We start from the raw sequence: 27,837 nt of genomic DNA, 5'->3' as shown, positions 1-27,837 counted from the left end.
TTAACATATCATATTTATATATATATGTTATAACTAGTAATTTGCTTTATATATTTTTAAGATTACAAATCACTATGTTTATGAATTTATCACAAAATCTAATGTTACATGCATGCGCGCACACACATATTACTTATTATTTTTACATATATATATTTATATGTATACTTAAGTTTCACTTCTCTCTTATTCTCCATTATCAATATATAAACGAGTTTTGGTTGTCATTAATGAAATATTTAAAATTATAATTTAAAATTCATTTATAATCTAAATAGATAATCTTTTATGAATTTCTTATGGAATATGCCTCTATTTTTATTAATTATTTTGTATTACCCGCATTAAATTATATTTATAAATTTATTTTTACATGTTATTTGTATAAATAGATATCAGGTTTTGATTATGATTAATAAAAAAAAAAATCTTATGCTTCTCATTTATTTCATTATAGAATGACATTAAATTATATACTTAACTAGTATTTTTCACTTCTTTTTTTCCGTCTCGAAAATAATATTTAATCTTTTAAAGAAAATTTGTTACATAGATTAAAGAGACAAAAAGAAATCATGATTTTAAAGAAGTAAAAGAAAAAAGAAAAAAAATAGACAAGTTGATAATGTAAGGGCAAAATAGGAATTTAAAAAAGTCAATTAGGATAAAGGGGAAGAATGACTATTGTTCAAAGTTGAGGGGGAGTCAAAGTTTGGGGGTGAATTTTCACCACCATCAACTTGTCGCTGTCTATGTGATTGCTTTGCTTGTCTCCATTTTAAACCTTTTGTGGCAACCAATTTCGTGTTAAAAAAATTTAACCTACTATTTCCTAGCATTCTCTATTGCTATATATATATACTCTAGACAAGTGAAAATATTCTTACTTCCTTCCATTATTCTTTAGAAACGTTTTATTCTCTTTCCTATATTCTAGACAAACGACTGGCAGCATGCATCAATCTCCACTTATTGAACAAGTTTAGTGGGTCATATATGTATTTGGCCGCAATACTGTATATCATACGCCAAACATACAAGTATGTATCACTTGTGCGTGACATTTATGTCATATGCATGCCCCTATATGTATAATTATACACATGACATAAAATAACTTATACATGAGATACAAGATATATATGCAATGTACTGTGATATATCACTTGTATTTCGTGTATATACAGTGATACACGCGACATATAGGTGCTGTTACGGTGGTGGTTATTTGAATCTCCATAATAGTGATTATTTTTCAATTATATGAGTTGAAAAAGTGGCTATTTGTGGCTTTTATCCATTAGCTATAAGTGAATGGCTCGGATACTTTGTGTATTTTAAGTTAGAATTGATTCTTTCAGGAAATGAAATTAAAAATGAAATCAAGATAGGAGGAAATGATCTCTTATTCCTACTTACAATTTGAATAGAAGAAAATGATCCTACGTTGTTTTCATGTTCATGTCTCAATAATATTCCTTTTCGTACGCGTTATTGACTGCTTATACATTATGCATATGCCAGTATAGAATAAGATTACAAATGTTCTCTATGGTACACATGTATATTCAATGTCATCTTAGATACAATTCAAACTGTATAAGTATTATATACTGTGTTGATACAAACATGAACTGGATCTTCTATGCATCATCCCAAATGCATATTAACACGTGAAACGAACTCTTAACAAAAGATGTTATGGTCAGAACTGCTAGGGGTCACGCGCAAAAACGAATAGCTAGGGTGAGTTCTGCTGTTCAACTGAACAGTCTGCTTTTGACTTGAACTATGCACAAGTGCAAAAGATTTTATATTGCATACATGTAATAAGATTACACTCATTTTGAACCCGACTCCTCTAGATTCTGAATCCGCCTCTGGTCACACGCAGAAAGTTCGCTAGCATGTACGTCAGCATTAACTCTCGAAGTTCAGTATTCCTCAGTCGCACTCATCGAACTCCAGCCAATCAGCAGTCATAGCTCATCTATAAATACAAAACAGCCAGAGCAAAGGAGGACTATCGTCAAAAATATTACATTATCTTGATCTTTCTTCTTCTTCCTCTCCACTTCTCGTTTTTTCACCCTTTCTTTCCTCTCCATCATTCTTCTTTCTTTCTCAAAGTAATCCTGTTACTTGCAAAAAGATTATACAGATATGCGCTACCATGTCAACACCAGCATATATAGCTTATAGTTTCATTTCTTCCTTGCATTTCATTTCCCTGGAATCATTGTAATTGTACCTTAGTTTGAACATCAATGGACTACCAATGATGTTTGGACAAAAATTTCAACCACAGTTCTTTTCGCCCTTCAACTATAAATAAGAGATCAAAACCTGCCAGGTTTTTTGACTTGGTACATGAACTGCATTATCCGAGTTAGTCTTCTGCAAGCAACTCTTTTTGTCCAGGGACAAAAGCAGTTTCTGAAATCAGAAATTGCTATATCTCTCAGACTAAATTCCTTTACAGAATGGAAGCCTTCTACAACCAGCTAGTTATTGTCTGTCTAGCTAAGTGGCAGAAGCATTCAATGAGATCATTCCAAGTGCACAAGTTAAGAGAACTGAACGAACTCAAGGAATTATGATACCTGTGATACTTGAAGCTGGTCGAGCCTGGTAAACCAAATTGAATGCAAAATCATATGGAACAGATCATATCTAGTCGGTGTTGAGTTCCAAAGAAAATGCTACTGCAACGTCTTGACATTATTTTGCATGGCCTTATAACGTCTCAAAGGTATACTTAATAAAATCTCCTTTAACCTAGGAATATCTTTCTCAGAAACAACCACAGAAAAAGCACTCCAATCAAGAACTTCACTAAAAGGAAGGGCGAAATTATTAGCGATGCTAACTGGAACACACTCAATATATTGCCTCGACAATCCTCAGGCTGTTCACTTCGTAACCCATCGGACAAAGGCAGTACTTGCTCGATTTCATGTGTTCGGGATAAGACATAACTTTTGAGACTCTATGGGGTAAAGGCCCGTAAATTCTTATGGATTCATCTTTGTTTCTCCAATACTTGAGGAGTTTCGGACGGACCGGACCGTGCATATTTCCAGCGAAAAAGGAAAGAATCGGGCGTGGTGACACTCTTTTTCCACCGAGGTTTCTAAGAGGCCTCCTGGGATTCCTTATGGTGGTCTCAGGAAGGGAAACATCCTTCCCAGCAACAAAGATTACTTCTGATATATCTGAATTGCAGAGAGCTTTTGTTAAAACACAGAGTAGTAAGAAAACGTAGAAAGCTCCAAAATCAGTAACCAGAAAAAAGTTTTAACACATATAATAATTGCAAATTCCCTCCAGAGCTGCATTGGCACTTCTACATGCATACGACATGTGCTCATACGTGCATATTTCACAAAGTGTTTCTTATTTGTACTATTTAGTTTAATATGCAGTTAAAGTACTCTACTTTTGGCCGCGAAACTATAACGATTTTCCCCACACTTCCAGGAAATCATGTTGAACTTTGACACATAAATATGTCCAAAACATATTTCAGAACGTGAACGGACAAAATGAGGGGTAAGATTATCTACTTATGATGAGTGATAAAATCTTGTTTAAGGACTTTATGTTATAGGCGGGTTTTGTTTGATAAAAGTCAGAGAGGTAATTAACTTTAAAATTAGATGAAACTGTATTGTCCGATTCTCAATATTGTTTTTTTGAGTGAAATAGTTAACGTAAAAGAGCCAAAAATACCTCTCCATTATGGAAAAAATAATAAATTTGTCCCTAGAATTTTGTCCCAACTATGCGCTATTAGAGGACTGACTCATATTTGCGTCGTAACTATGGGAAGAAAAAAATCTACCCTGAGTTTGAATTTGGTCCCAAGTATTCCCATACCCTTTAGTGGACTGCTCAAATTTGCCTATCAACTATGGGAAACAGAAGAAATTAAATCTGCCCTCCATTTGAATTTGGTCCCGTTCTTGTTAATTCTAATATTATAACTCATTATTATTATTATTATTATTATTATTATTATTATTATTCCCTAATTAATTTGTTCCCGCCAAATAACCCTTTCCTAAATTATTTCTACAAAGAAAAAAGGAAACAGAGAGAAGCAGTGGTTTCCTAAGCATAACGGCTTTAAATAGTCCGGGGATTATTTATGAGATAAGTACATTTATCCCACGTTTGGTTGGGATAAAATCGCAGTATAACTAATCCCCGAATTATAGTTTATTTTAACCCTGTGAAAAGGTGGAATAACTAATCCCGAGATAAGTAATCCAGAAATAACTCATTTCCCAACCAAACGACCCCGTAGGGTATAAAATTAGAAATTACTCCTATTTCTTTCTACTTTCCCCATTTTAACCTTCCATGGATTACTTTTTAGTCTACCGAGTGACTTTCTTAATGCTTGTTTTTACATTTTTGCTTCCTAAGCCAAAACCAACACAAAACAGGAAAAGAACTCTGAATCCCATTTTAAGTAGGGAACTTAAAGTCTTATATTAGAACAAGCTTACTACAATTATTATGACAGCAAACAAATTCTCATTAGTTGATATATTAGCAAGAAATAGGAAACAAAAGTTATAATTTATTGCAGCAAACGACAATAGTTCGAATAGGAAAAAAATTTGGTAACTTCCAAATTTGGAATTCTCATTCCCTATCCCACTTTAATTAGGAGACCTCGTTTCTTATATATACAGCCCCTATTAGTTCCACTCCACAACTTACTTCATATTTTACAATAGTTCTCTAGTATTCTTTTGCCAATGGCTGAGATTTATGAAGTCTCTTTCTACAGTGATGAAATTGAAGTTACCGTCACCAAAAACTCCTCAGTCGTTAATACTTGGATTGTGCAAACAGTGCAGATGCATCGTCGTAGGCTCCGCAAGCTCCTCGTGGGTCTTGATATCGAGTGGCTCCCCTGTTTCAACCCTGACGAAAACCACCCAGTCGCTCTCCTCCAGCTCTGCGTGGGGCGCCGCTGCCTTTTATTCCAACTCCTCCACAAAGACGCTGTTCCCGGATATCTCATAGACTTTCTCGGGGACCCAAATTTCAAGTTCGTTGGGGTTGGGGTTATGGAGGACGCTAAGAAACTGCTCCGCGATCACAGGCTGTTCGTGGCGAATACTGTGGATTTGAACCGATTGGCGTATTCGGTTTACGGGGAAGAAGTGTATGGGAAGATGGGATTGAAGAGAATGGCGAAAGAGGTACTTGGGAAAGTAATGGAAAAGCCATTGAATGTAACACTGAGTAAGTGGGATGCTGAGGAATTGTGTTATGAACAAGTTGAATATGGTGCTATTGATGCTTTTGTGTCGTTTGAGATTGGCAAGAATTTGTTTAATTTAGTGTGGGAAAGAGAGAAAGAGAATCGTCGTGTTGTTAAGAGGGAATGTTTGAATTGCCATTATCAGCCATTGTTGCTGGTACAAGATACACAAGGGATGTTTCGAACACCTGCTTTGTTTTGAATCTGAAATACTATACAAGAAAAATAGGTGAAAGAATAGATAAGAAAATTTTCTTGTAATACTGTATTAGTTTGTACATGGAACCTTTTCCTGTTTCTTGAAGATTTATGACACGCATTTTTTTTTATTTTTATTTTTTTTTTGAGGAAACATCGTATGAGGATGTCCTCAAGTTTGAGACTATGAAGTAATTTGCAACATTCTTTATTGTATCTTGCTTTTTGTCAAGTAGTTTATACTTTTTCGACATCAAGTAGTTTATACATGTACATAATATATTTGTTTGGTACCTCCAAGTAAAGTACAGATAGATAGTCACATACACTAAAAGAGTTCAAAATAGCTTTTGGTTTCTTTTTCTCCTCACAAACCATGACTTTCAAGGCATCACATGAGATAAGAAATTTAAATATGCAACTAGAAAATCAAATAACACACAGTTTCTCCCCAGGAAAAACTCATTTCTGCATTAAATATGAGAAACAAAGGTAACATATTTTATTAATTTGTTTCGGTCTCTACCATAGAGATGTACTTCAATTCAGAATTCATCAAATGAGAGTTCATTTTTCCTCAATAAATGAATAAATCAACTGTACAATGTTTCTCAGGCCACTTTCCTTGTGTTATAAATTATAATAACAAGTCTCTGAAACAGCAGGTGTTAAGAGAGAGAGAAGAACAAAAAATAAAAAAACTATACCCCTGCAGGTAAACAGCTAAATAAGCAAATTGCTTACAACATACAACTGATCTTACAAAAAAGTAGGTAAATTATAAGAGAGGAGAAAAAGGTATATTGTGGTGCGAGAAAGATGGGAGAGCAAAGCGTTTTCCAGCTTCATTGACCACACTTCACTGCTTACCAACGAAGTGAAGAGATTCCGAGCAGGATACCACGACGACGAGCAAAACTTAGTATGTACATCTTGTTGCGTCACAGGTCTACTTCATGAAGGTCATCACTGAAACTGCCACCATTTGTTGAGGAATCCATCGAATTAGCATCACTAGGCATGAATGACGACGGAGGCATACTCAATCCAGCACTCGGTGGTTTTACTTCAGATTTATTTGGGGAGTAAGCATTCGGAAAGTTTCCGCTCCATGATGCAGTTCTCCGGGAGTAAGCTGATAGAGAGCCAGTCCCACCAGCTCCTTTATTGGAGAGGTTGTCCATGCTTGCAAATCTTTGCATAGGCGCGGAGGTTGATGTTGGAGCAGGAGAATGGAACGATCCATTAACAGCAGTGGTTGAATCATTCTCACTATTACTTGAAGTTTCTTGCTCATTGGAAGTACCGTTCCCCGTCTCTTCAACAGGGGACATTGGGGTGGGAACAAAAAACTTGGCGTTGCCAGCAATAGCTGGCTTTATGGAAGGAACAGAAGGTGACTGGAATAGATTTGTTGGGTTACCACCACCTTTGTTGAATGTGTCAACGTACCTGCCAAAAGGAGGAAGGGAAGCCAGTCAGGTTTCTCTACTCAGTTATTGAAGACAGCACCACATATACTTATAATCCTTTCAGTGACCTATTTTTTGGGGTCATATGAAGCAACAAAAGTAGGTTCAAAAACTTGGAAAGCATTGCTTCTGCATCACTTTCAGTGATAAGGATTAATTCTTATGTTGTTAAACAAGCCTGTCAACTCAACTTTGCATATGGAGCCACCATAACAACATACCCAGTGAAATCCCACAAAGTGGGGCTTGGGGAGAGTAGAGTGTACGCAGACCTTACCCCTACCTTACGGAGCCACCATAACTAATAGACAAAAGAAACAAATGCTCGATAGTACCTTTGGATCACTGTCTTATGAGGTAGATGTGTATACATAAAAAAATTGTTAGTTTGACCTTTGATGCCTAGGAGTGGGGCTGGCAAAATGTTTAAGAAAAAAAAAAAGTAACCATCCAATCCGACCCTGAAGACATGGGTTGGATAACTGACTTTTAAAAAAATGGATACAACAACAACAAACCCAGTGTTTTAAAAAGTGGATCAAATATGGATATTATCCACTAAGAAATGGATATCCATATTATTTTCATGAGTTCTTGCTTTCTGGGAGTAAGATTATTTTGGCTTTTAGATTGTGTCCACACCTGACTATTCCTGAAACCATGGATAACCCATCAGTTAACCCATTTTTTATCCATATTCAATATGGGCGGGTCGGATATTTTATCCACTTTTTGTTTAACCCATTTTCAACCCGCCCATATCCACCCCACCCATCCGTTTGCCACTCCTACATAGGAGCTTATCAAGTATTTACTCTTCACCAATTTAAAAAACTCTTTCAGAATAGGACCAAATAAGTAAACAAGGGCTGTTTCGCCTAAGCCACCAAAAGGTTCAATGGGGTGATTACTCTCATAGCTGTCCAAAGATGTCAACTGATCATACAAGGTCTCGACTGGTGCACTATTTTTTTAGGTCTACCGGTCCAATCATATCATCTGACAATAATTAACACACCAAAATCACTTGCCTTGACCGGACACCCATACGACCACGAGCTGAGAATTGGTTGGAGGTAGGCGGAAGAGGTGGGATTCCCGCACCATTATCAGCAGAAGTTGGACTCATTTCCGGAAAACCATTGTTGCACATAGAACTTTCACTTTTCAATACACTCTTCACATTATAATCTGGTGCTCCATTCTGCAAAGCAGCAGCGGTTGGTGGAGGTGCAAGGGGCGGTTCGGCAGCAGGAAGTTCAGCGCCTTCCTCTACCCATCTTTTAAGTTTTTCATCATAATAAAATTTATTTGTATCTCCCAATTTTGCCTACAAGGAATCAAGACAAAAGGAACAAGTGTTGATATAAAATTTTATGAGCCACAATCTAGAAAACGACAAAGATAAGATTTTCATAAATAATCTACCTGACGGCCTTGACTGTTCAGTGGTTTGAGGACTAATCCAACAGTTTTCTGGAGAAGCTGGGAGCCAAAATTAAAGCCACGAAAGCGTGATGTCACTCCAGCTCCTGATGCACTGCTTGCTGTGTTACTTGAGCTTCGTTGCTTTGATGAGTCAACCTGATCCTACACAAATTCATAACAAATTCCTCTTTTCAAACCAGATCAGATAGATCCAGTCCAATGTAATATTTACAGAGAAACAGGATAAGACACCTGTCTTGGAGTTCTTCCAATGTCAGGCTCTGAAATACTTCTATTGTGTACTGTCATTCGACTGTTATCAGCTGCCCATTCACTTGCTGGCTCTGAGGGGATCAGTGATGACATTGCCATGGTTGATTGACTACTTGAGACTCTAGGCGCCGCAAACTGATGATGATGTTCATTACCTTGTGAACTGCCACTTGTTGGCATCGGTGGTGGTAAGCCCCCAACAACACGATGAGCCGTGCTATCAAAAAGGTTAAGCAATTTACCAACCAATTTTGCAGGAGCCAAATTTGTGGAGAACCCTCCCTGTATGCAGAAAGTTCCACCATAAGTATCTTTGAGACGTTCATTCAACATAGATGAGAGAATAAAGAGGTACCTGTTGGTGAGTTTTAATCCTTTCCTCAAGAGATGAAACTAACTGTCTCAATGTTTCAGTCTCAGGGGTTCGGCCAGTTTTAAGTGATCTTGACAATGCTTGACAGTACCTAAAATTAAAAAATGCTAAGGAACCAGTTGAAATGATTTCGAGGAACTTGCGTAACGTTAAACTTGGAAACATACTTCAATGCGTCGGATATCCTCCCAACTTCAGCTAACATGTGTGCATACACAAGTTTATATGGTTGAAAAGGAAGGAGAATAAATTGAGAATTCCCCAGCACCTTTGAGTATTCATAAATCTCAGTCCTCTGTCCATACAAGCATTTGATCAGTCAAGCGATAAACCCGTGTTAACCAGTAGCACATACAGTTACATGACTGAATATGCTGGCTGTGGCACAAGATGTTTCACATTTCTTCATATGACTAAAAAGATGCACAAAAACTAGATGTCAGCAGCACCTGAATAGCCTCTGGACTAGCATAAGTTCGGGGGAATTTCAAGTGATCTGCACCCACAAGACATAATCTTGCGGTGTCTGAATATTGTTCAAAGTTTGCTTCAGCCACTAGATAGCAAATGTGTGCAGCAACAATCTAGATCATATTTTTAGAAAATGCATGTAAGAAACCGACAACAAAGTCAATGGCAATCTACTGAATGAGAGTAATATAAAAGAAAAAACAAGGCATAAGACATACATCACTCCTTTCTTTCCACAAACAATCGCCAAGATGAATAAGCACCAGTTCGTCATCCTTCGTTCTGTTTGCAGTAATCACAGCTAAATTCTCTTCCCAGTCATCCAGCATGATATTAGCACCAAACTAGGATAAGCAGAAGAAACCAAAATAAGATAATAATCCAAAGAAAATATTATCCTTAAATCTTCAACAAGCAATAAACTAGGGAAGCAAACAACAGAAAGTCAATATCTAGACATAACTCCCTCCAAAGAAACGAGAAAACAAGAGAAAGTGATCCACATACGATCTATGGTATTACATAATAAAACAACCAAAATCAATGTCACAAAGCATAACAAGATGGACTTCAAAAATAACATCACAAAGAATCATAAATGGTTAAGGGTAGCTATTGAATCCTGTGCAGGTATATTAAGGTTCTGCACATCTGACAGAACAATGCCCCCATCTAACTCATCATCAAAGCTCGGGACTTCTGACTGAACAATGCCCACCCTTAACTCCTTTTTCAAAATAATGGTGGCGCCCAGCCCATCTTGTGCACACCTCGACTATTCCCCCGGGTACCTACTACCTCCCACCAGCATAAGTACCAATTAACTCGGTCCGCCAATGTTTAAGCAAGATGGGAAGAACTTGCCTAGTGTTTTTCTCTTTTTTGGTCTCTGGTGAGATTTGAACCCCAATGCCCACACTTAACTTATCTCCAACCAAACAGAAGTCCTTGCACTTCAAAAGAGCGGCCTTATTGAAATTCCAGGGATCAAAAAATAAATAGCTACGCTCCATTTCCCTTTTTTTTATCATATTAACCATTTGGTATGCGCTAAAATACCTTATGAGCTCTTTTTGTTGAAGCTTTTAAAAGTCCAAGAATGATTATGATACTATGTTCATAACTGCACTGCAGGTTATAGAAATGATATATACTCTATAGAATTAACATACAAGAGTATGTGCAAGCAAGATCCCCTTTAAAGGCTCAACTCCTGGGGCTTAGGCAAATCATTAAAAAATAAGCGGAAAAAGGCAGCAAATAAGCCATTGAATACTAACTGCTTGTAACAAGTTATGAACACAAAACCTGTGCAGGCTGTTGAACTGCATTTACAACAGGCATCCCACTTTGAGCTGTAGAATCTACAGAAAAGACATCAGCCGGTTGACCTGCAATTAGTAGGCACAGTGTCCGCAAAGGTGACCCTGCTACTAACTGTCGAAGTGCCATTTGCTTCACCGTTTCTACATAGAACTACAATCACGCATGAAATCAAAATATATTAATTGAAAGATATATATATATATATATATATATATATATATAATTTTCTATTATATATATGAGATATACACATCTCATACAATAGACCCTTGTGGTCCGGCCCTTCCCCGGACCCCGCGCATAGCGGGAGCTTAGTGCACCGGGCTGCCCTTATATGAGATATACACATATAATAGATAGATAGAAAAAGAGAGAGAGAGAGAGAGAGAGAGAGAGAGAGAAGGAGGAGGAGGAGGATGGGGGTGGGGGCTAAAGGGCTACTGAGAACCAGACAAACCTGATCACCAAGTTGTGCAGCCAGAACAAGAGCTGGCCCCCACAACTGCCCCTCTTGTGCACATTGTAATGCTTCTTTCTTTCTTCCAGATACTAGAAGACTTTGCACCTCAGCAGCAGTAGCCTAAATCATAAAATGAAAACGGTTGGCTGATCTAGCAAACAATTAAAATGGCAACTAAGAACAGAAAGTTGTAAAAGAATTACCCGCATCTGCCCTTCAGAAGGCAATTGCTGCAAGCACTGGGCAACAGTGCCATATTGATTGAGTTGCGTCCCGTTCCCCTTCACAGAAGCAAACAACCTGGCTACCGCTGTTTCTGGAACATCACTTTCCTGTTAAAGTAGCAGAACAAGTTAGCAGCAGCTACTGAGTTTGTTGATTTTGGTGAAAATAAAATTTAGACAGGAACTATTTTTCATGCTATAAGGCTGCATGCTTGTCCAAGATGAAAATTCTAAAATGCATTGCAAAAAAAGGAAGACAGTCCTTCACATACTTTCTTTTGACAAGGTAAAAATGGACCGCGAAAAAGCAAGCTCAGGAAACTTCACCAATTTTTTACCAAATATTGTGAAAACATAAGTACGTAAATTCATCAAAATTATAACAGCTAGAGCTTCAATACTCTTTTCTAATTAGTATAAGGTATTACACTACCACAAGGTATGGTGTTGATTCTAGCAAAAGATTTCTTCAAATGACAATGGACTCAAGGTTTCACGTACTTCTGTAGTGAAATCCATCAAAGAGAACACAATATAATGAAAAAGAAACACATCCCCCAAACTTCCTCCAGCAAGTCTTTGAGCTAGACAGTGATGTAGATCATGGAGCGGTACTGAACTAGACTTTTCAGTGCCCGATATCTGAGCTACTTCACAACTCTCTCACATGGTGATGCAACGCCTAATTATGGTTTCTTCTCTCTTGGTTATTATATGTGGAGCAGTGCTATTACTACCACTATTATTTGTTTGTTTAACTGCAGTCAAATTCCATTACTGGATTTATTTATTTTTCTTGTTTCCTACCTAATGCTCTCATCATTTAGGGAAGAGAAGCCAGTCGAATTTCTTAAACTTGGAGGAGATGCACTCATCCCATAGGTGATCAAGTCAAATAATCAAAACATAGAGAACAATTTATCTAAAAAGCCAAAAGATATGCTAGACCCAAGATATGCAAGCCGCATGAGAAACCATAAAAGTCAGTATGTGCTGCTACCATAAGTTTCCGAATCCAATGAACTTTGACCAGTATAATATTTTATCAAGTCTTTCAGTTGATAAAAATGACATTTAATTCTATAAACCCAAATAAAGCAAGTCCAGGTTGGATGGAGATATCAAAGGGCATTAGAAGTTAAAGGAGTTAATCTGCCTATATAGGCAACACAAACAGAAAACAATAAGCAATGGAATAAAACTTTACTTACTTGGACCAGAGCTTGATTTCAACCAACAGTTCGTTTTGAAAGGTTAAAGCTTAAAACAAATAATCAATTAACATCGACATGCTACAAATTTTACCTTCAACGCAGCCTCAGTACCAAAAGGAGAACGAAGTTTTCCATAATGTTGACATGCTATTTTTAGCAATGACAGAAGCAACCTCAAAACTTCGCCTTTCCTGTAATCCATGTCAGGAGATTCAGAGTTTGAAATCCTCTCATCAATCCATTTATTCAACTCCTTGATACTGGGACTTCCACCAACTAGTGGACCAGGGAATGATTGCTGGCACAAAACTCGGGTATAGTCACATGCCCCCATCGCAAGGCTTGAGCTGTCAACTCTCTCAGAGACAACATCCATCAAATTGAGCACAGATATTGAGCCTCCTACAGGATTCTTTACCCACCATGCAAAAATACTTTCACTCATTAGTAAGAGTACTGCAACCCAAAATACTAGGGAAGAAAAAAAAAACAATTTTGACACAAACCTGACTTCCGAAGGATGGGTTTCCAGAAGAACTATAATCTTTCATCACAATCAGTTTTCCACCAAAACCAAAAGTGACCAAAGCATGGGCTGGACGGCCAGCAGATGATCTTCCTGCAGTGGGAGCATGAGCAAACTGCTGGCTGCTCTGAAATGCTTGCTGGGAATAATTGGCTGTGGTTTGAGTCCCGTAATAATCACTTGATGCATGCTTCTGCTCATGTTGCTGAAATGTTGGCTGGCTAAATTGCTGACCGAAACTCCCACCAGAGAAAAAGTGTTGGTCGTTTTGAATTTGACTTGCTTGTGCATTGTATGGAACTGTTCCCTCATAATGATTAGAGAATTGCCTATTAACATGGCTGCTCGCAGAGAAGTCTTGGTTGTAGTGGTTCTCTAATTGATGGTTCCCCCTATATTCTGACACAGGGTTACTCTTTGCAACATTTTCATTTTGCAACATATTTGAGCTATGCTGATTATAATTACCAAAAGAACCAGACCAGTTGTTATCTCCTCCACCGCTGCTAAACCCTTGGAAACTACTATTCTGATTGTGCCCGTATGCACCATAATTCGTCTGATCATTGCTGTTAGAGAAAGTCTGCTGAGAAGCCAAACGATCCAGCTGGCTCTCACCTTGAACAGTTGATTGAGCAGACAATGTGTAGCTTTCCAAAGAACGCCATTCCAGTGCAATTGTATCATAATACCAACCAGGGTATTGAGGATCAAAAACCATATGTGATGGATACCCATTGTAAAGTTGTGATGCCTGATTCCAGTCAGTCACAGCACCCCCATAGTCACTCGCCTGCAAAGCCTGATTCCAGTCAGTCGTGACCCCACCTACATCACTAGCTAGTGACAACTGGTTCCAGTCAGTCACAGCCCCCCTACTGTCACTCGCCGGCGAAGCCTGATTCCAGTTTGCCACATTCTCAGGCACGTCGTTTAGCTGTGAAACCTGATTCCAATTAGTGACACTCTCAGTCGTACCCGTCTCAGCCACATTACCAGAAACAGATTGAGCAGTTTTCTGTAGGTACGAGACCTCTGGCGTTCCATCAGAAACTGACCAATCAGAAACCAAATTAGAATCAGTATTTCCTTGTACATTAGCTCCTGATTCATAACTTTCCACCTGATACCACTGCCCGGTACTTGCATCATACTTCCATCCGGGATAAAGATTTTCCCAATACTGACTACAATTTACATCCTGTCCATCTGCAACTTGTTCTGTGGTAGCATCATGTGCATAACCATCTTGACCCTGTGTTAACGAACTAGTATTCTCAAAATATGCTGTTTCATGAACCGGTTCAGCTGGCAAAACAGTTGACCCCTTATTCACATTTCCCGTTGCAGCACCGTTATTATCCCCCAATTCACTGAAGAAGTCCATGTAGGATCCAAACCCAGAACCGTCATTTGTAACTGGATCAGCATGAAAAGCACTCCATCCAACTTCCTTCACACCCGTATTGCCTGATCCACTGGTATGATTCTCCGTCTTAACACTAGTTACCTCACTCTCCAAATTACCATCTGACCCCCCAGAAGTCAATGACACTAAAGAACCACTACTCTTCTCTCTGTTCCCCTCAACTACCAACGCCGTTTTATCTACTTTCTCCTCTTCCTTCCCAGTATCACCACTTATACCACCATCATTGATACTAAGATTAGCAAAGTCTTTAACCTCATCAGATTCATTTCCATCAACATACACTGGGCTCACGCTCGCGCCCAAGCCCGAGCCCGTTTTTGCATTGCAATCAACCCCTTTATCTATTTTCTCCCCTTCCTTCATACTATCACCACTTATACCATCAACTCCACTATTGACATTCACCGGGCTCACACCCAGGCCCCCGGCCGGGCCCGCTGACAACGCAGTTACCTTAACTCCGCTATCAACATCATCACTAATACTGAGATTAGCAAAGGTTTTAACCTCATCAGATTCATTCCCATCAACATACACCGGGCTCGGGCTCACTCCCAAGCCCGGGCCCGGGCCCACATTATCGTCATCATCACTGACCAATTTATCGAAGAAATCCTCATCTGTTTGATCCTCCACTAAAAATGGAGGATTTGAAGCCATCTAACTTAATAACTCAATTAAATCCCTAACCCTAACCCTAATTTCTAACAAAATTGACTAAACTCCAAAATTGAGCTAATTAAGTACCAGATCCAACCTCAAAACTTCAATTAATTGAATTAATCACAAAACTGGAAAGATATAGGGTTTTTATTGGATCAAATCAAACCCCAAAATTGGGAAATTGTTTGATTCAATTTACAGCATTAATAAAAAAAACAAACCGAAAATTGATGCATGAAGTAATTAACTTACAGATCGAAGAAGCTGAGCAAATTTGATTATATATATATATACACGTGTGTGTGTGTCATATATATATATATATGTATGTGTGTATTTATTTATTTATGAGCTTGTTCTATGTAGACATAACAGAGAGAAAGCAAGCCCTCATTTTCGCACTTTGGTCCCCAAACTCGAAAATATTTATACCTAATTATATTTTATGCTAGAAATTATTTAAAAACTCTTTAATCTTGCATTTTCTCATTTTTGTCCTTCAATTTCTATTATTATCTGTTGTCTCTTGTACTTAAATTATCGTATTATTTTGTGGTAGTTAATGTTACTTTTTCAGACTGTTTATCATGCTTTATATAGTATTTTCTCATGTCCTCTTCATTTTTCATTAATTCTTTTTTTGACTGGTTTGAATTACTTTTCTTAAGCCGAGGGTCTATAGGAAACAATCTCTATAAGGCTTACCTCCGCAGTTCTCACTCTATCTGATTATAGTGGGTATGCTGTTGTTGTTGTTTTAATTACATGTTCTTAATTTCTTATTAGGATTCTAATATTAAATTATAATTAGTAATTATTAGATGCTAAAAATGCTTTGATATATTACACTTTATATTTGTTTCCTTTTATTTTTAAATAATCATAATGACCAGCCAGCTTGAATACATCTCGACTAATCTTACGGGTTACCTATAGCTTTCCTCCGGAACAAATTATAGATATCGTCGCTATTTATTTTACATAGCTTATCACAATTTGAATTTTCATTATGATTAAAAACAAAACAGCTCATTGCGCTAAGCTCTCTTTATGCGCGGGGGTCCCGAAAAGGGCCGGATCGGGTTTTTTTCTCAATCATATCAAAAATATTATAATCGTAAAAATAGTTAGTTTTAATATATTTTATTCCTTCCGCAAATACGTAAATTTCATTTTTATATAATCATTTAGTTCGAATTGATTAAAAAAATACAACATTTTGACTCTCGTGCTCTGAAATTATCTCGTTATTTTTTTAACCCAAGTCAAAAAAAAATCTCTTTAATTAACCACATCATACAATTGAGATGAGGAAATTAATAAATAATTATATGCAAATTCTTACATTTTTTATAGTCTGTAATGTTACATTTACTACGATAATTATATGGTAACAAAACCTTTCCTTACATGGATAAAAAGGTCTTCTTGCCGGCAAATAAATGACTGTCAATGAAGTGGGGTAAGTATTTAACTTTGTTGCCATGCAGTGCAACAACCTGTCTTTGTTGGTGCCCCTTTCAATTTATGGGCCTCTAATTATTTTAACACGAGTCATTCGCACAATTGCCCTATTTTGGGTGGTCTTTAATTTTGTTCTGGCTTCTCATGTAATGAAAATTTGTGAATCATAATATCTTTATATATGATCTAATTTTGCAGAGCATAAGTTTAGAAAACTTTTGGCTTATCTGGCATAAATTCAGTAGAAATTAAGTTGTCCAGAATAAATTGTGTTGTATCTAATTCGTTTGGCATAAGTTTACATAAATTTTTGCTTTGACTTCTGTAGGAACTTGTGGATTCTTAACCAAACTTATACCCTATCACCATAAGTTCTATAGGAATTAAGCGGCATAACTTATGTTATATTATGATACAAAAATATAAATTTATATTGACCGAATTACTTTCTGTTTTTTCAATGTTAGGGATATTTTCAACCACTTTTTTGTTACTTAAAGTGCCGAAGGACAACAATTAAAGACCACAGGTTTGGGGAACAAAAATTGAACACCACCCCAAGATAGGGGCATTCGTGAGAATGACCCGAAATGAAGCTTTTGCACGGATTGCCGTTCAAATGCACTGGTCTGTATTTTTGCCGCTTGTATCTGTGATCTTTTAACTTTTGTTCCGGAGATGATTCTAAGGGAAGCACAGAGCCTTCACCTTGTAGAAGGTAAGTGTTAGTTGTCTATTGTGTTCATACAGGTTTACGACATCTGCATGTTTATAGTATAGACATATATATATAAGGATGTCTGCTTTCACCCCTACTTCAAGGCATCACATAAATTAGAAATGAACTATGCAACCAGAAAGCTAAAAAACAGAGTGTCTCCACAGGGAAAACTCATTTCTGCATTAAATATGAGAATGAGAAACAAAGGTAACATTATTTTATTAATTTGTTTCAGTCTCTACCATAGAGATGTACTCCAATTCAAAATTTATCAAATGAGAGTTCATTTTTCTCAATAATGAATAAATCAACTGTACAATGTTTCTCAGGCCACTTTCCTTGTGTTATAATAAGTCTCTGAAACAGCAGGTGTTAAGAGAGAAAAAGGAACAAGAAATAAAAACCTATAATCCTACAGGTAGACAGCTAAATAAGCAATTGCTTTCAACATACAATTGATCTTACAAAAAAGTAGGTAAATAAAAAGAGGAGAAAAAAGGTATATTCTGGTGTGAGGAAAATGTTTTCCAGCTTCATTGACCACACACTTCACTGCTTACCAACAAAAGTGAAGAGATTCCGAGCAGGATACCCCGATGACGAGCAAAACTTAGTATATACATCTTGTTGCGTCACAGGTCTACTTCATGAAGGTCATCACTGAAACTCCCGCCATTCGTTGAGGAATGCATCGAACTAGCATCACTAGGCATGAATGACGACGGAGGCATACTCAATCGACTGCCCGGTAGTTTTGGTTCAGATTTGTTTGGTGAGTACGCATTCGGAAAGCTTCCGCTCCATGATGCGGTTCTCCGGGAGTAAGCTGATAGAGAGCCAGTGCCAGCTCCTTTATTGGAGAGGTTGTCCATGCTTGCAAATCTTTGCATAGGTGGGCCGCTAGATGTTGGTGCAGGAATATCGAATGATCCATTAACAGCAGTGTTTGAATCATTCTCGCTATTACTTGAAGTTTCTTGCTCATTTGAAGTACTGTTCCCTGTCTCTTCAACAGGGGACATTGGGGTGGGAACAAAAAACTTAGCATTGCCAGCGGTAGCAGGCTTTATGCAAGGAACAGAAGGCGGCTGGAATAGATTTGTTGGGTTACCACCACCTTTGTTGAATGTGTCAACATACCTGCCAAAAGAAGCAAGCCAGGTTTATCTATTGAGTTATAGAAGAGAGCATCACAAGCACTTAGAACCTTTCAGTGACCTATGTTTGTACCCAAACAAATTTTCTAGATAAAAGCCCATGTACATGGGAGGCATATAAAGTAGTAATAAAAGTATGTTTGAACCTTTGAAAGCATTGCTTCTGCAACACTTCCAGTGATAAGTAGGGGTGTCAAATGGGCTGGATTTGGGCGGGTCAATTTCTTTGTTTGTTCTTTTATAATTCTTTAAGCACCTAATAAAACTATTTCTTTTCTTTATTTTGGGTTTATATAACATATCATCAACAACAACAACAACAACATACCCAGTATAATCCCACCAGGTGGGGCCTGGAGAGGGTAGAGTGTACGCAGACTTTACCCCTACCTTTTGACGGGTAGAGAGGTTGTTTCCGATAGACCACCAGCTCAAGGAGAGATGAAAATTAAGTGACTAGGAGTACTTACCACTACACAAAAAAATATAGCATATCAAATGAAAAAAAATCCTTTTTGAAAATAGTTTGACAAGGTTTCTCTGGGTCAATTTGGGCTACATATCAGCCCAATCTTTAGATGAGCTAAAATGGGCCAAGCTAATGAATGGGTGGGTCAATGACCATCCAAAACTTGAGCGGGTTGGGCAGTACATGTTTTCATGGGCTAATTTTGCCACCCCTAGTGATAAGAATTAATTCTTATGTTGTTAAACGAGCCAGTCAACTCAACTTGATCATGGAGCCATCATAGCTAATAGATAAAAGAAACAAATGCTCGATAGTATTTTTTGGATCAGTGTCTTATCAGGTGGATATGTATACACCAAAAAATTGTTCGCTTGACACATAGGAGCTTAACAAGTATTTACTCTCACCAATTTAAAATCCTCTTTCAGAATTGCACCAACTAAGTAAAAAACAGCTGTTTTGCCTAAGCCACCAAAAGGTTCAATCAGGTAGGGGTGATTACTCGTATAGCTGTCTAAACTCTAAAGATGTCATTGACCATACTAGGTCTCGACCATACTAGGTCTCTACTGGTCCAATCATTTTTTTGAAGGTCTACTGGTCCAATCATATTATTTAAAAATAACTAACACGCCAAAATAACTTGCCTTGACCGAACACCCATACGACCACGAGCTGCGAATTGGTTGGAGGTAGGAGGAAGAGGTGGGATTCCCGCACCATTATCAGCAGAAGTGGGACTCTTCATTTCAGGAAATCCATTGTTGCATATAGAACTTTCACTTTTTAATACACTCTTTACATTATAATCTGGTGCTCCATTCTGAAAAACAGCAGCAGTTGGAGGAGGTGCAAGGGGCGGTACCGCAGCAGGAAGTTCAGCCCCTTCCTCCACCCATCTTTTAAGTTTTTCGTCATAATAAAATTTATTTGTATCACCCAATTTTGCCTGCAAGGAAACAAGCATCAACATCAAATTTTGTGAGGACCACAATCTAGAAAATGACAAAGATGAGAGAGAAATAATATACCTGACGGCCTTGACTGCTCAGGGGTTTGAGGACTAATCCAACAGTTTTCTGGAGAAGCTGGGAGCCAAAATTAAAGCGGCGAAAGCGTGATGTCACTCCAGCTCCTGATGCATTGCTTGCTATATTACTTGAGCTTCGTTCCTTTGATGAGTCAACCTGATCCTACACAAATTCATAACAAATTCCTCTTTTCAAACCAGATCAGATGGATCCAGTCCAATGTAATATTTACAGAGAAACAGGATAAGACACCTGTCTTGGAGTTCTTCCAATGTCAGGCTCTGAAACACTCCTATTGTGCATTGCCATTCGATTGTTATCAGCTGCCCATTCACCTATTGGCTCTGAGGGGATCAGTGATGACATTGCCATGGTTGATTGACTACTCAAGACTCTAGGCGCCGCAAACTGCTGATGATGTTCATTCCCTTGTGAACTGCCACTCGTTGGCATCGGTGGTGGTAAGCCCCCAACAACACGATGAGCCGTGCTATCAAAAAGGTTAAGCAATTTACCAACCAATTTTGCAGGAGCCAAATTTGTGGAGAACCCTCCCTGTATGCAGAAAGTTCCACCATAAGTATCTTTGAGACATTCATTCAACATAGATGAGAAAATAAAGAGGTACCTGTTGGTGAGTTTTAATCCTTTCCTCAAGAGATGAAACTAACTGTCTCAATGTTTCAGTCTCAGGGGTTCGGCCAGTTTTAAGTGATCTTGACAATGCTTGACAGTACCTAAAATTACAAAATGCTAAGGAACCAGTTGAAATGATTTCGAGGAACTTGCGTAACGTTAAACTTGGAAACATACTTCAATGCGTCGGATATCCTCCCAACTTCAGCTAACATGTGTGCATACACAAGTTTATATGGTTGAAAAGGAAGGAGAATATATTGAGAATTTCCCAGCACCTTTGAGTATTCATAAATCTCTGTTCTCTGTCCATACAAGCATTTGATCAGTAAAGCGATAAACCCATGTTAACCAGTAGCACATACAGTTACATGGGTGCATATGCTAGCTATGGTACAAGATGTTTCACATTTCTTCATATGACTAGAAAATGCACAAAAAAACTAGAAGTCAGCAGCACCTGAATAGCCTCTGGACTAGCATATGTTCGGGGGAATTTCAAGTGATCTGCACCCACAAGACACAATCTTGCGGTATCTGAATATTGTTCAAAGTTTGCTTCAGCCACTAGATAGCAAATGTGTGCAGCAACAATCTAGATCATATTTTTTAAAAATGTATGTAAGAAGCAGACAACAATGTCAAAGGCAATCTTCTGAATGAGAGTAATATAAAAGAAAAACAACGCATAAGACATACATCACTCCTCTCTTTCCACAAACAATCGCCAAGATGAATAAGCACCAATTCGTCATCCTTCGTTCTATTTGCAGTAATCACAGCCAAATTCTCTTCCCAGTCATCCAGCATGATATTAGCACCAAACTAGGATAAACAGAAAATCTAAATAAGGTAATAATCCAAAGAAAGTATTATCCTTAAAATCTTCAACAAGCAATAAACTAGGGAAGAAAACAACAGAAAGTCGACATCGTTTTTTTTTTAAGATGACAGAAAGTCAATATCTACACAACTCCCTCCAAATAAACGGTGAAACAAGAGAAAGTGATTCACTTACGATCTATAGTGGTACGTAATAGAACAACCAAAATCAATATGTCAAAACACAACAACATGGCCTTCAAAAAAACATTCACAAACAATCATATAACATGGACTTCAAAATAATACTCACAAACAATCATAATGCTTAAGGGTAGCTATTGAATCCTGCGGGGGTATATTAAGGTTCTGCACATCTGACAGAAAATGCCCCTACCAGCCTACCTAACTCATCATCAAAGTTCTGCACATCTGAAGGAACAATGCCCACACCTAACCATTTTTTTTAAAATAATTGTGGCGTCTAGGCCACCTTGCGCACACATCGACTATTCCACCGGGTACCTACCGAGTAACTCCACCCGCCAAGGCTTAGGTAGATGGGAAGAACTTGCCTAGTGTTTTTTCTTTTCTTTTCTTTTTTTGTTTTTGTTTTTGTTTTTGTTTTTTTGTTTTGGTCTCTGCTGAGATGGAACCCAATGCCCAGACCCAACTTATCTCCAACCAAACAGGAATCCTTAAGACTTCAAAAGAGCAGCCTTATTGAAATTCCAGGATCAAAAATTACATAGCTATGCTCCATTCCCCTTTTTTTTTTTTAATCACTAGTAACATTTTGCTATGCGTTAATACGTCTTCTGAGCTCTTTCTGTTGAAGCTTTAAAAGTCAAAGAATGGTTATAATCTAAGTTGCTCGGACTCGGGTGCAGGTATCCGATACTCGGGTGCAGGTATCAGATACGGGTACGGATCCAAGTGTCGAATTCGGCAAAATATAAATTTTAAGATTCGGGATGCGGATCCAGGAATGGATCGGGTGCGGGAATTTGGCTAAGAAAATTCAAAATAATAAAAATAGAGTTATAAAAAAAAAGACCCCTTGAAATCTTGGTTTCTCTCTGTTTGGCCTGAAACATGAAGCAATAAATGAGACAAAAGGACTATAATATTGAAGGTATGTCATTTCCCTGTCTTATATGTGTTTTATCTTTCATTTTGAGAGATCAAAATCTCAATTTTTCCCCCAAGTTTGTCCATGGACTCTGGTCAAAGTATCCAAAGTTGGTTGACCGTATCCGAGACGTATCCCGCTCCCGCACCCGTCCCGTCTCGACACGGAAGCGGCATCAAAAACGAGGAGTCCGCGCAACTTAGACTATAATACTATGTTCATAACTGCACTGGAGGTTATAAAATGAAGATACAGGAGTATGTCAATGGCAAGATCCCCTTTAAAGGCTCAATTCCTGGGGCTTAGGCAAATCATTGGAAATTGAGTTCAAGGGGAAAAAGCAGCAAATAAGCTAATGAATAATAACTGCTTGTAACAAGATATGAACACAAAACCTGTGCAGGCTGTTGAACCGCATTTACAACAGGCATCCCACCTTGAGCTGTAGAATCTACAGAAAAGACATCAGCCGGTTGACCTGCAATTAGTAGGCACAATGTCCGCAAAGGTGACCCTGCTACTAACTGTCGAAGTGCCATTTGCTTCACTGTTTCTACATAGAACTACAATTACGCATGAAATCAATATACATATTTAGAAAGATATATATATTCTATTATACTTACATATATAATAGAGGGAGAAAGAGAGAGAGAGAGAGAGAGAGAGAGAGAGAGAGAGAGAGGGAGAGGAGGAGGGGTCTAAAGGGCTACTGAGAACCAGACAAACCTGATCACCAAGTTGTGCAGCGAGGACAAGAGCTGGTCCCCACAACTGCCCCTCTTGTGCACATTGTAATGCTTCTTTCTTTCTTCCAGATACTAGAAGACTTTGAACCTCAGAAGCAGAAGCCTAAAGCATCACACGAAAATGGTTGGCTGATCTAGCAAACATTCAAAATAGCAACTAAGAACATAAAGTTGTAAAAGATTTACCCGCATCTGTCCTTCAGAAGGCAATTGCTGCAAGCACTGGGCAATAGTACCATATTGATTGAGTTGCATCCCATTCCTCTTCACGGATGCAAACAACCTGGCTACCGCTGTTTCTGGAACATCACTTTCCTGTTAAAGTAGAAGAACCAAGTTAACAACAGCTACTGCGTTTGTTGATTTTGGTGAAAATAAAATTAGACAGGAGCTAATTCTCATGCTACCAGGCTAAATGGTTGTCGAAGATGAAAAATCTAAAAATCATTAAAAAAGGAAGACATTCCTTCACATACTTTCTTTTGACAAGGTAAAACCAGACCACGAAACCATAAAAGTAAGTATGTGCTAATACCATAAGTTTTTGAACCCAATGAATTTAAACCAGTAAAAGCATTTACCAAGTCTTTCAGTCGATAAATGTGACATTTAATTCTATAAACCCAACTGAAGTCCAGTTTAGATGGAGATATCAAAGGGCATTAGAAGTGAAAGGAGTTAATATGCCTATTTGGGCAACACACAGAGAAAACAATAAGCAATGGAATAAAACTTTACTTAGTTGGACCATAGCTAGATTTCAACCGGGTTAAAACAAATGATCAATAACTACATACAGGCATGTAATGGCTACATATTTTCAAATTTTACCTTCAACACAGCCTCAGTACCAAAAGGAGAACGAAGTTTCCCATAATATTGACATGCTATTTTTAGCAATGATAGAAGCAACCTCAAAACTTCGCCTTTCTGATAATCCATGTCAGGAGATTCAGAGTTTGCAATCCTCTCATCAATCCATCTATTCAACTCCTTGATACTGGGACTTCCACCAACTAGTGGACCAGGGAATGATGGTCGGCACAGAGCTCGGGTATAGTCACATGCCCCCATCGCAAGGCTTGAACTGTCAGCTCTCTCAGAGACAACATCCATCAAATTGAGCACAGATATTGAACCTCCTACAGGATTCTTTACCCACCAAGCACACATACTTTCAATCATTAGTAAGAGTACTGCAACCCAAAATGTCGGGAAAAGAAAAAAATGGAAACAATTTTGACACAAACCTGACTTCCAAAAGAACTATGATCTTTCATCACAATCAGTTTTCCACCAAAACCAAAAGTGACCAAAGCATGTGGTGGACGGCCAGCAGATGATTTTCCTGCAGTGGGAGCATGAGCAAACTGCTGGCTGCTCTGAAATGCTTGCTGGGAATAATTGGCTGTGGTTTGAGCCCCAAAATAATCACTTGAGGCATGCTTCTGCTCATGTTGCTGAAATTTTGGCTCACTAAACTGCTGACTGAAACCCCCACCAGAGAATAAGTGTTGGTCATTTTGACTTTGAATTGCTTTTGCATTGTATGGAACTGTTCCCTCATAATGATTAGAGATTTCGCTATTAACATGGCTGCTTGCAGAGAAGTCTTGCCTATGGTGGTTCTCTAATTGCTGGTTCCCCCTATATTCTGGAATAGGATTACTCATTGCAACATTTTCATTTTGCGACATATTTGAGCTATGCTGATTGTAATTGCCGAAAGAGCCAGACCAGTTGTAATCTCCTCCGCCGCTGCTAAACCCTTGGAACCTACTATTGTCACTGTGCCTGTATGCACCATAATTCATCTGATCGTTGTTGTTAGAGAAAGTCTGCTGAGAAGCCAAACCATTCTGATCCAGCTGGCTCTCATGCCCGTATGCACCGTAATCCCTTTGATCATGATTGTGAGAGGAAGTCTGTTGTGAGGAACCATTCTGATCCAGCTGACTCTCAGCTTGAACAGTTGATTGAGCAGACAATGTGTAGCTCTCCAGAGAACGCCATTCAAGTGCAATTATATCATAATACCAACCAGGGTACTGAGGATCAAAAACCATATTTGGTGGATACCCATTGTTAAGTTGTGAGGCCTGATTCCAGTCAGTCACAGCCCCTGTATTGTCACTCGCCTGTGAAGCCTGATTCCAGTTTGCCACGTTCTCAGTAGCATCATTTACCTGCGAACCCTGATTCCAATTAGTGACACTTTCAGTCGTACCAGCCTCAACCGCATTACCAGAAACAAACTGAGCAGTTTTTTGTAGGTATGAGACCTCTGGCGTTCCATCAGAAACTGTCCAATCAGAAACCAAATTAGAATCAGTACTTCCTTGTACATTAGCTCCTGATTCATAACTATCCACGTGATACCACTGCCCCGTACTTGCATCATACTTCCATCCGGGATAAAGATTTTCCCAGTACTGAATACTATTTACATCCTGTCCATCTGCAACTTGTTCTGTGGTAGCATCATGGCTGTAACTATCTTGACCCTGTATTAAAGAAATAGTATTATTCTCCAAGAATCCTGTATCATGAACTTGTTTTGTCTCGTGAACCTGTACCGCTGGCAAAACAGTTGACCCCTTATTCACATTCTCCCCAACATTACCCGTTGCATCACCATTATTATCGCCCAATTCACTGAAAAAGTCCATATAGGATCCAAACCCAGAAGCATCATTTGTAACAGGATCAGCATGGAAAGCACTCCATCCTACTTCCTTCACACCTGAATTGCCTGATCCACTGGTGTGATTCTCCGTCTTAACAACATTTACCTCAGTCTCCAAATAACCACTGCTCGACTCGAGTAAACCATCTGAGCCCACAGAAGTCAATGACATTAAAGAACCACTATTCTTCTCTTCATTTCCCTCAACTACCAACGCTGTTTTAGCATTGCAATTAACATCTTTATCTACTTTCTCCCCTTCCTTCATACTATCACCACTTACACCATCAACTCCAGTATTAGCATCATCACTGATACTGAAATTAGCAAAATATTTAACATCATCAGATTCATTCCCATCAACAAACACCGGACTCGCGCTCAAGCCCCGGCCCGCTGACAATGTAGTTACTTTAACTCCACTATGGGTATCATCACTAACACTAAGATTACCAAAAGCTCTAACCCCATCAGATTCATTCCCATCGACATACACCGGGCTCGCTCCCAAACCCAAGCCCGGGCCCGCATTTACCTTAAAACCAACATCATCGTTTATACTAAGATTATCAAAGGTTTTAACCTCATCAGATCCATTCCCATCCACATACCCCGGGCTCACACCCAAGCCCAGACCCGAGCCCGAGCCCGTAGTTAACTTCAAACCAACATCATCATCATCATCATTGACCAATTTATCAAAGAAATCCTCATCTGTTTGATCCTCCACTAAAAATGGAGGATTTGAAGCCATCTAAACTAATTAACACAATTAAAATCCCTAACCCTAACCCTAATTTCTAACAAAATTGACTAAACTCCAAAATTGAGCTAATTAAGTACCAGATCCAACCTCAAAACTTCAATTAATTGAACTAATCATAAAACTGGAAAGATCTAGGGTTTTTATTGGATCAAATCAAACCCCAAAATTGGGAAATTGGGAAATTGTTTGATTTGATTTCAATTTAAAGCATCAGAGTTTTATAGAAAAAAACAAACAGAAAATTGATGCATGAAATAATTATTAACTTACAGATCGAAGAAGAAATTTCTCTAAATCTGAATATATGTGTACATACACGTGTGTATATATATCACAAATATATGTGTGTGTATATTTGTGTATATTTATGATCTTGTTCTATTGAGAAACAGAGAGAAAGTAAGCCCTCATTTAACGCACTTTGGTCCCAGCTCTCAAAAATATATATACACGTAATTATATATATATGCAGTAAATGTATTAACTTATTTCAACTTAAATGAAGTGATTATTTTCCTCTTCTTTTTTTCTTTTTAATTTCAAAAATATTGCTCCCTCCATCCTAATTTATACAAGTGTGTTTGGCTATGCACAGCGTTTAAAAAAGAAAGAAAAACTTTTGGATCTTATGGTCTAAAACAAGCCAAATAATTTTGTGGCTAGAAATCATTTCGTTAAGGGTAAAATGACAATTTTCGAGTTAAATTATTACATATCATTCTTTTTTAGACTGATAAAAAAGGGAAAAAGAGTCATATAAATTGGGACAGAAGGAGCAGTATTAAACATTTAGGTATTTAGGAAGCTTTTAATCTTACAATTCCGAGTTTTTTTTCCTGAAGGATACTGATATTAAATTAAAT

General features: G+C 38.1%; 3 protein-coding genes and 1 pseudogene across 5 annotated transcripts; 1 reads left to right on the top strand and 3 right to left on the bottom strand.

Moving 5' to 3' along the window:
- Window positions 1–2,415: 2,415 nt before the first annotated feature.
- LOC132612295 (probable glycosyltransferase At5g03795) lies at window positions 2,416–3,363 on the bottom strand (annotated as a pseudogene).
- A 1,156-nt stretch (window positions 3,364–4,519) lies between these two features.
- LOC132609805 (3'-5' exonuclease-like) lies at window positions 4,520–5,930 on the top strand. Its single transcript, XM_060323966.1, has one exon. It carries the CDS (start codon window positions 4,770–4,772, stop codon window positions 5,481–5,483), a length of 714 nt encoding a protein of 237 aa, XP_060179949.1. The 5' UTR covers window positions 4,520–4,769; the 3' UTR covers window positions 5,484–5,930.
- Window positions 5,931–6,030: 100 nt separating this feature from the next.
- On the bottom strand, window positions 6,031–15,747 carry LOC132609804 (protein transport protein SEC16B homolog). Of its 2 annotated transcripts, none has more exons than XM_060323964.1 (13): window positions 13,227–15,747; window positions 12,812–13,132; window positions 11,486–11,614; window positions 11,280–11,402; window positions 10,805–10,972; window positions 9,715–9,840; window positions 9,475–9,609; window positions 9,193–9,320; window positions 9,008–9,116; window positions 8,632–8,934; window positions 8,380–8,541; window positions 7,983–8,281; window positions 6,031–6,931 (listed from the first exon to the last, which is right to left on the bottom strand). In XM_060323964.1, the coding sequence occupies exons 1-13, from the start codon at window positions 15,336–15,338 to the stop codon at window positions 6,421–6,423; spliced, it is 4,626 nt and encodes a 1,541-aa protein (XP_060179947.1). In that variant the 5' UTR covers window positions 15,339–15,747; the 3' UTR covers window positions 6,031–6,420. The 2 variants fall into 2 exon arrangements, with proteins under 2 accessions (XP_060179947.1, XP_060179948.1); XM_060323965.1 differs by having other exon boundaries at window positions 8,380–8,535.
- Window positions 15,748–17,793: 2,046 nt separating this feature from the next.
- Window positions 17,794–27,407, bottom strand: LOC132609803 (protein transport protein SEC16B homolog). 2 transcript variants are annotated; one of them, XM_060323961.1, is made up of 13 exons: window positions 24,773–27,407; window positions 24,354–24,674; window positions 23,709–23,837; window positions 23,503–23,625; window positions 23,169–23,336; window positions 21,519–21,644; window positions 21,280–21,414; window positions 20,997–21,124; window positions 20,812–20,920; window positions 20,436–20,738; window positions 20,184–20,345; window positions 19,800–20,101; window positions 17,794–18,666 (listed from the first exon to the last, which is right to left on the bottom strand). In XM_060323961.1, exons 1-13 carry the CDS (start codon window positions 26,960–26,962, stop codon window positions 18,159–18,161), a joined length of 4,704 nt encoding a protein of 1,567 aa, XP_060179944.1. In that variant the 5' UTR covers window positions 26,963–27,407; the 3' UTR covers window positions 17,794–18,158. The 2 variants fall into 2 exon arrangements, with proteins under 2 accessions (XP_060179944.1, XP_060179945.1); XM_060323962.1 differs by having other exon boundaries at window positions 20,184–20,339.
- Between the last annotated feature and the right edge of the window lie 430 nt (window positions 27,408–27,837).

Source organism: Lycium barbarum, chromosome 9 (genome assembly GCF_019175385.1).
Source record: "Lycium barbarum isolate Lr01 chromosome 9, ASM1917538v2, whole genome shotgun sequence".
Lineage (NCBI taxonomy): Eukaryota > Viridiplantae > Streptophyta > Magnoliopsida > Solanales > Solanaceae > Lycium > Lycium barbarum.
Note: the sequence above shows the minus strand (reverse complement) of the source record. Positions and strands in the feature narration are given on the sequence as shown.

What these genes read in the sequence shown, in the direction of transcription:
- LOC132609805 (XM_060323966.1), top strand. Translation starts at nt 4,770, where the DNA reads ATGGCTGAGATTTATGAAGTCTCTTTCTACAGTGATGAAATTGAAGTT.
- LOC132609804 (XM_060323964.1), bottom strand. Translation starts at nt 15,338, where the DNA reads ATGGCTTCAAATCCTCCATTTTTAGTGGAGGATCAAACAGATGAGGAT. An exon ending in GTACTGAGGCTGCGTTGAAG is followed by an intron (nt 11,615 to 12,811) that starts GTAAAATTTGTA and finishes CTACTTTAACAG; the next exon opens with GAAAGTGATGTTCCAGAAAC. An exon ending in CAGTTCAACAGCCTGCACAG is followed by an intron (nt 9,841 to 10,804) that starts GTTTTGTGTTCA and finishes TGCTTATCCTAG; the next exon opens with TTTGGTGCTAATATCATGCT.
- LOC132609803 (XM_060323961.1), bottom strand. Translation starts at nt 26,962, where the DNA reads ATGGCTTCAAATCCTCCATTTTTAGTGGAGGATCAAACAGATGAGGAT. An exon ending in TTGGAAGAACTCCAAGACAG is followed by an intron (nt 20,346 to 20,435) that starts GTGTCTTATCCT and finishes GAATTTGTGTAG; the next exon opens with GATCAGGTTGACTCATCAAA. An exon ending in TGAGCAGTCAAGGCCGTCAG is followed by an intron (nt 20,102 to 20,183) that starts GTATATTATTTC and finishes GTTTCCTTGCAG; the next exon opens with GCAAAATTGGGTGATACAAA.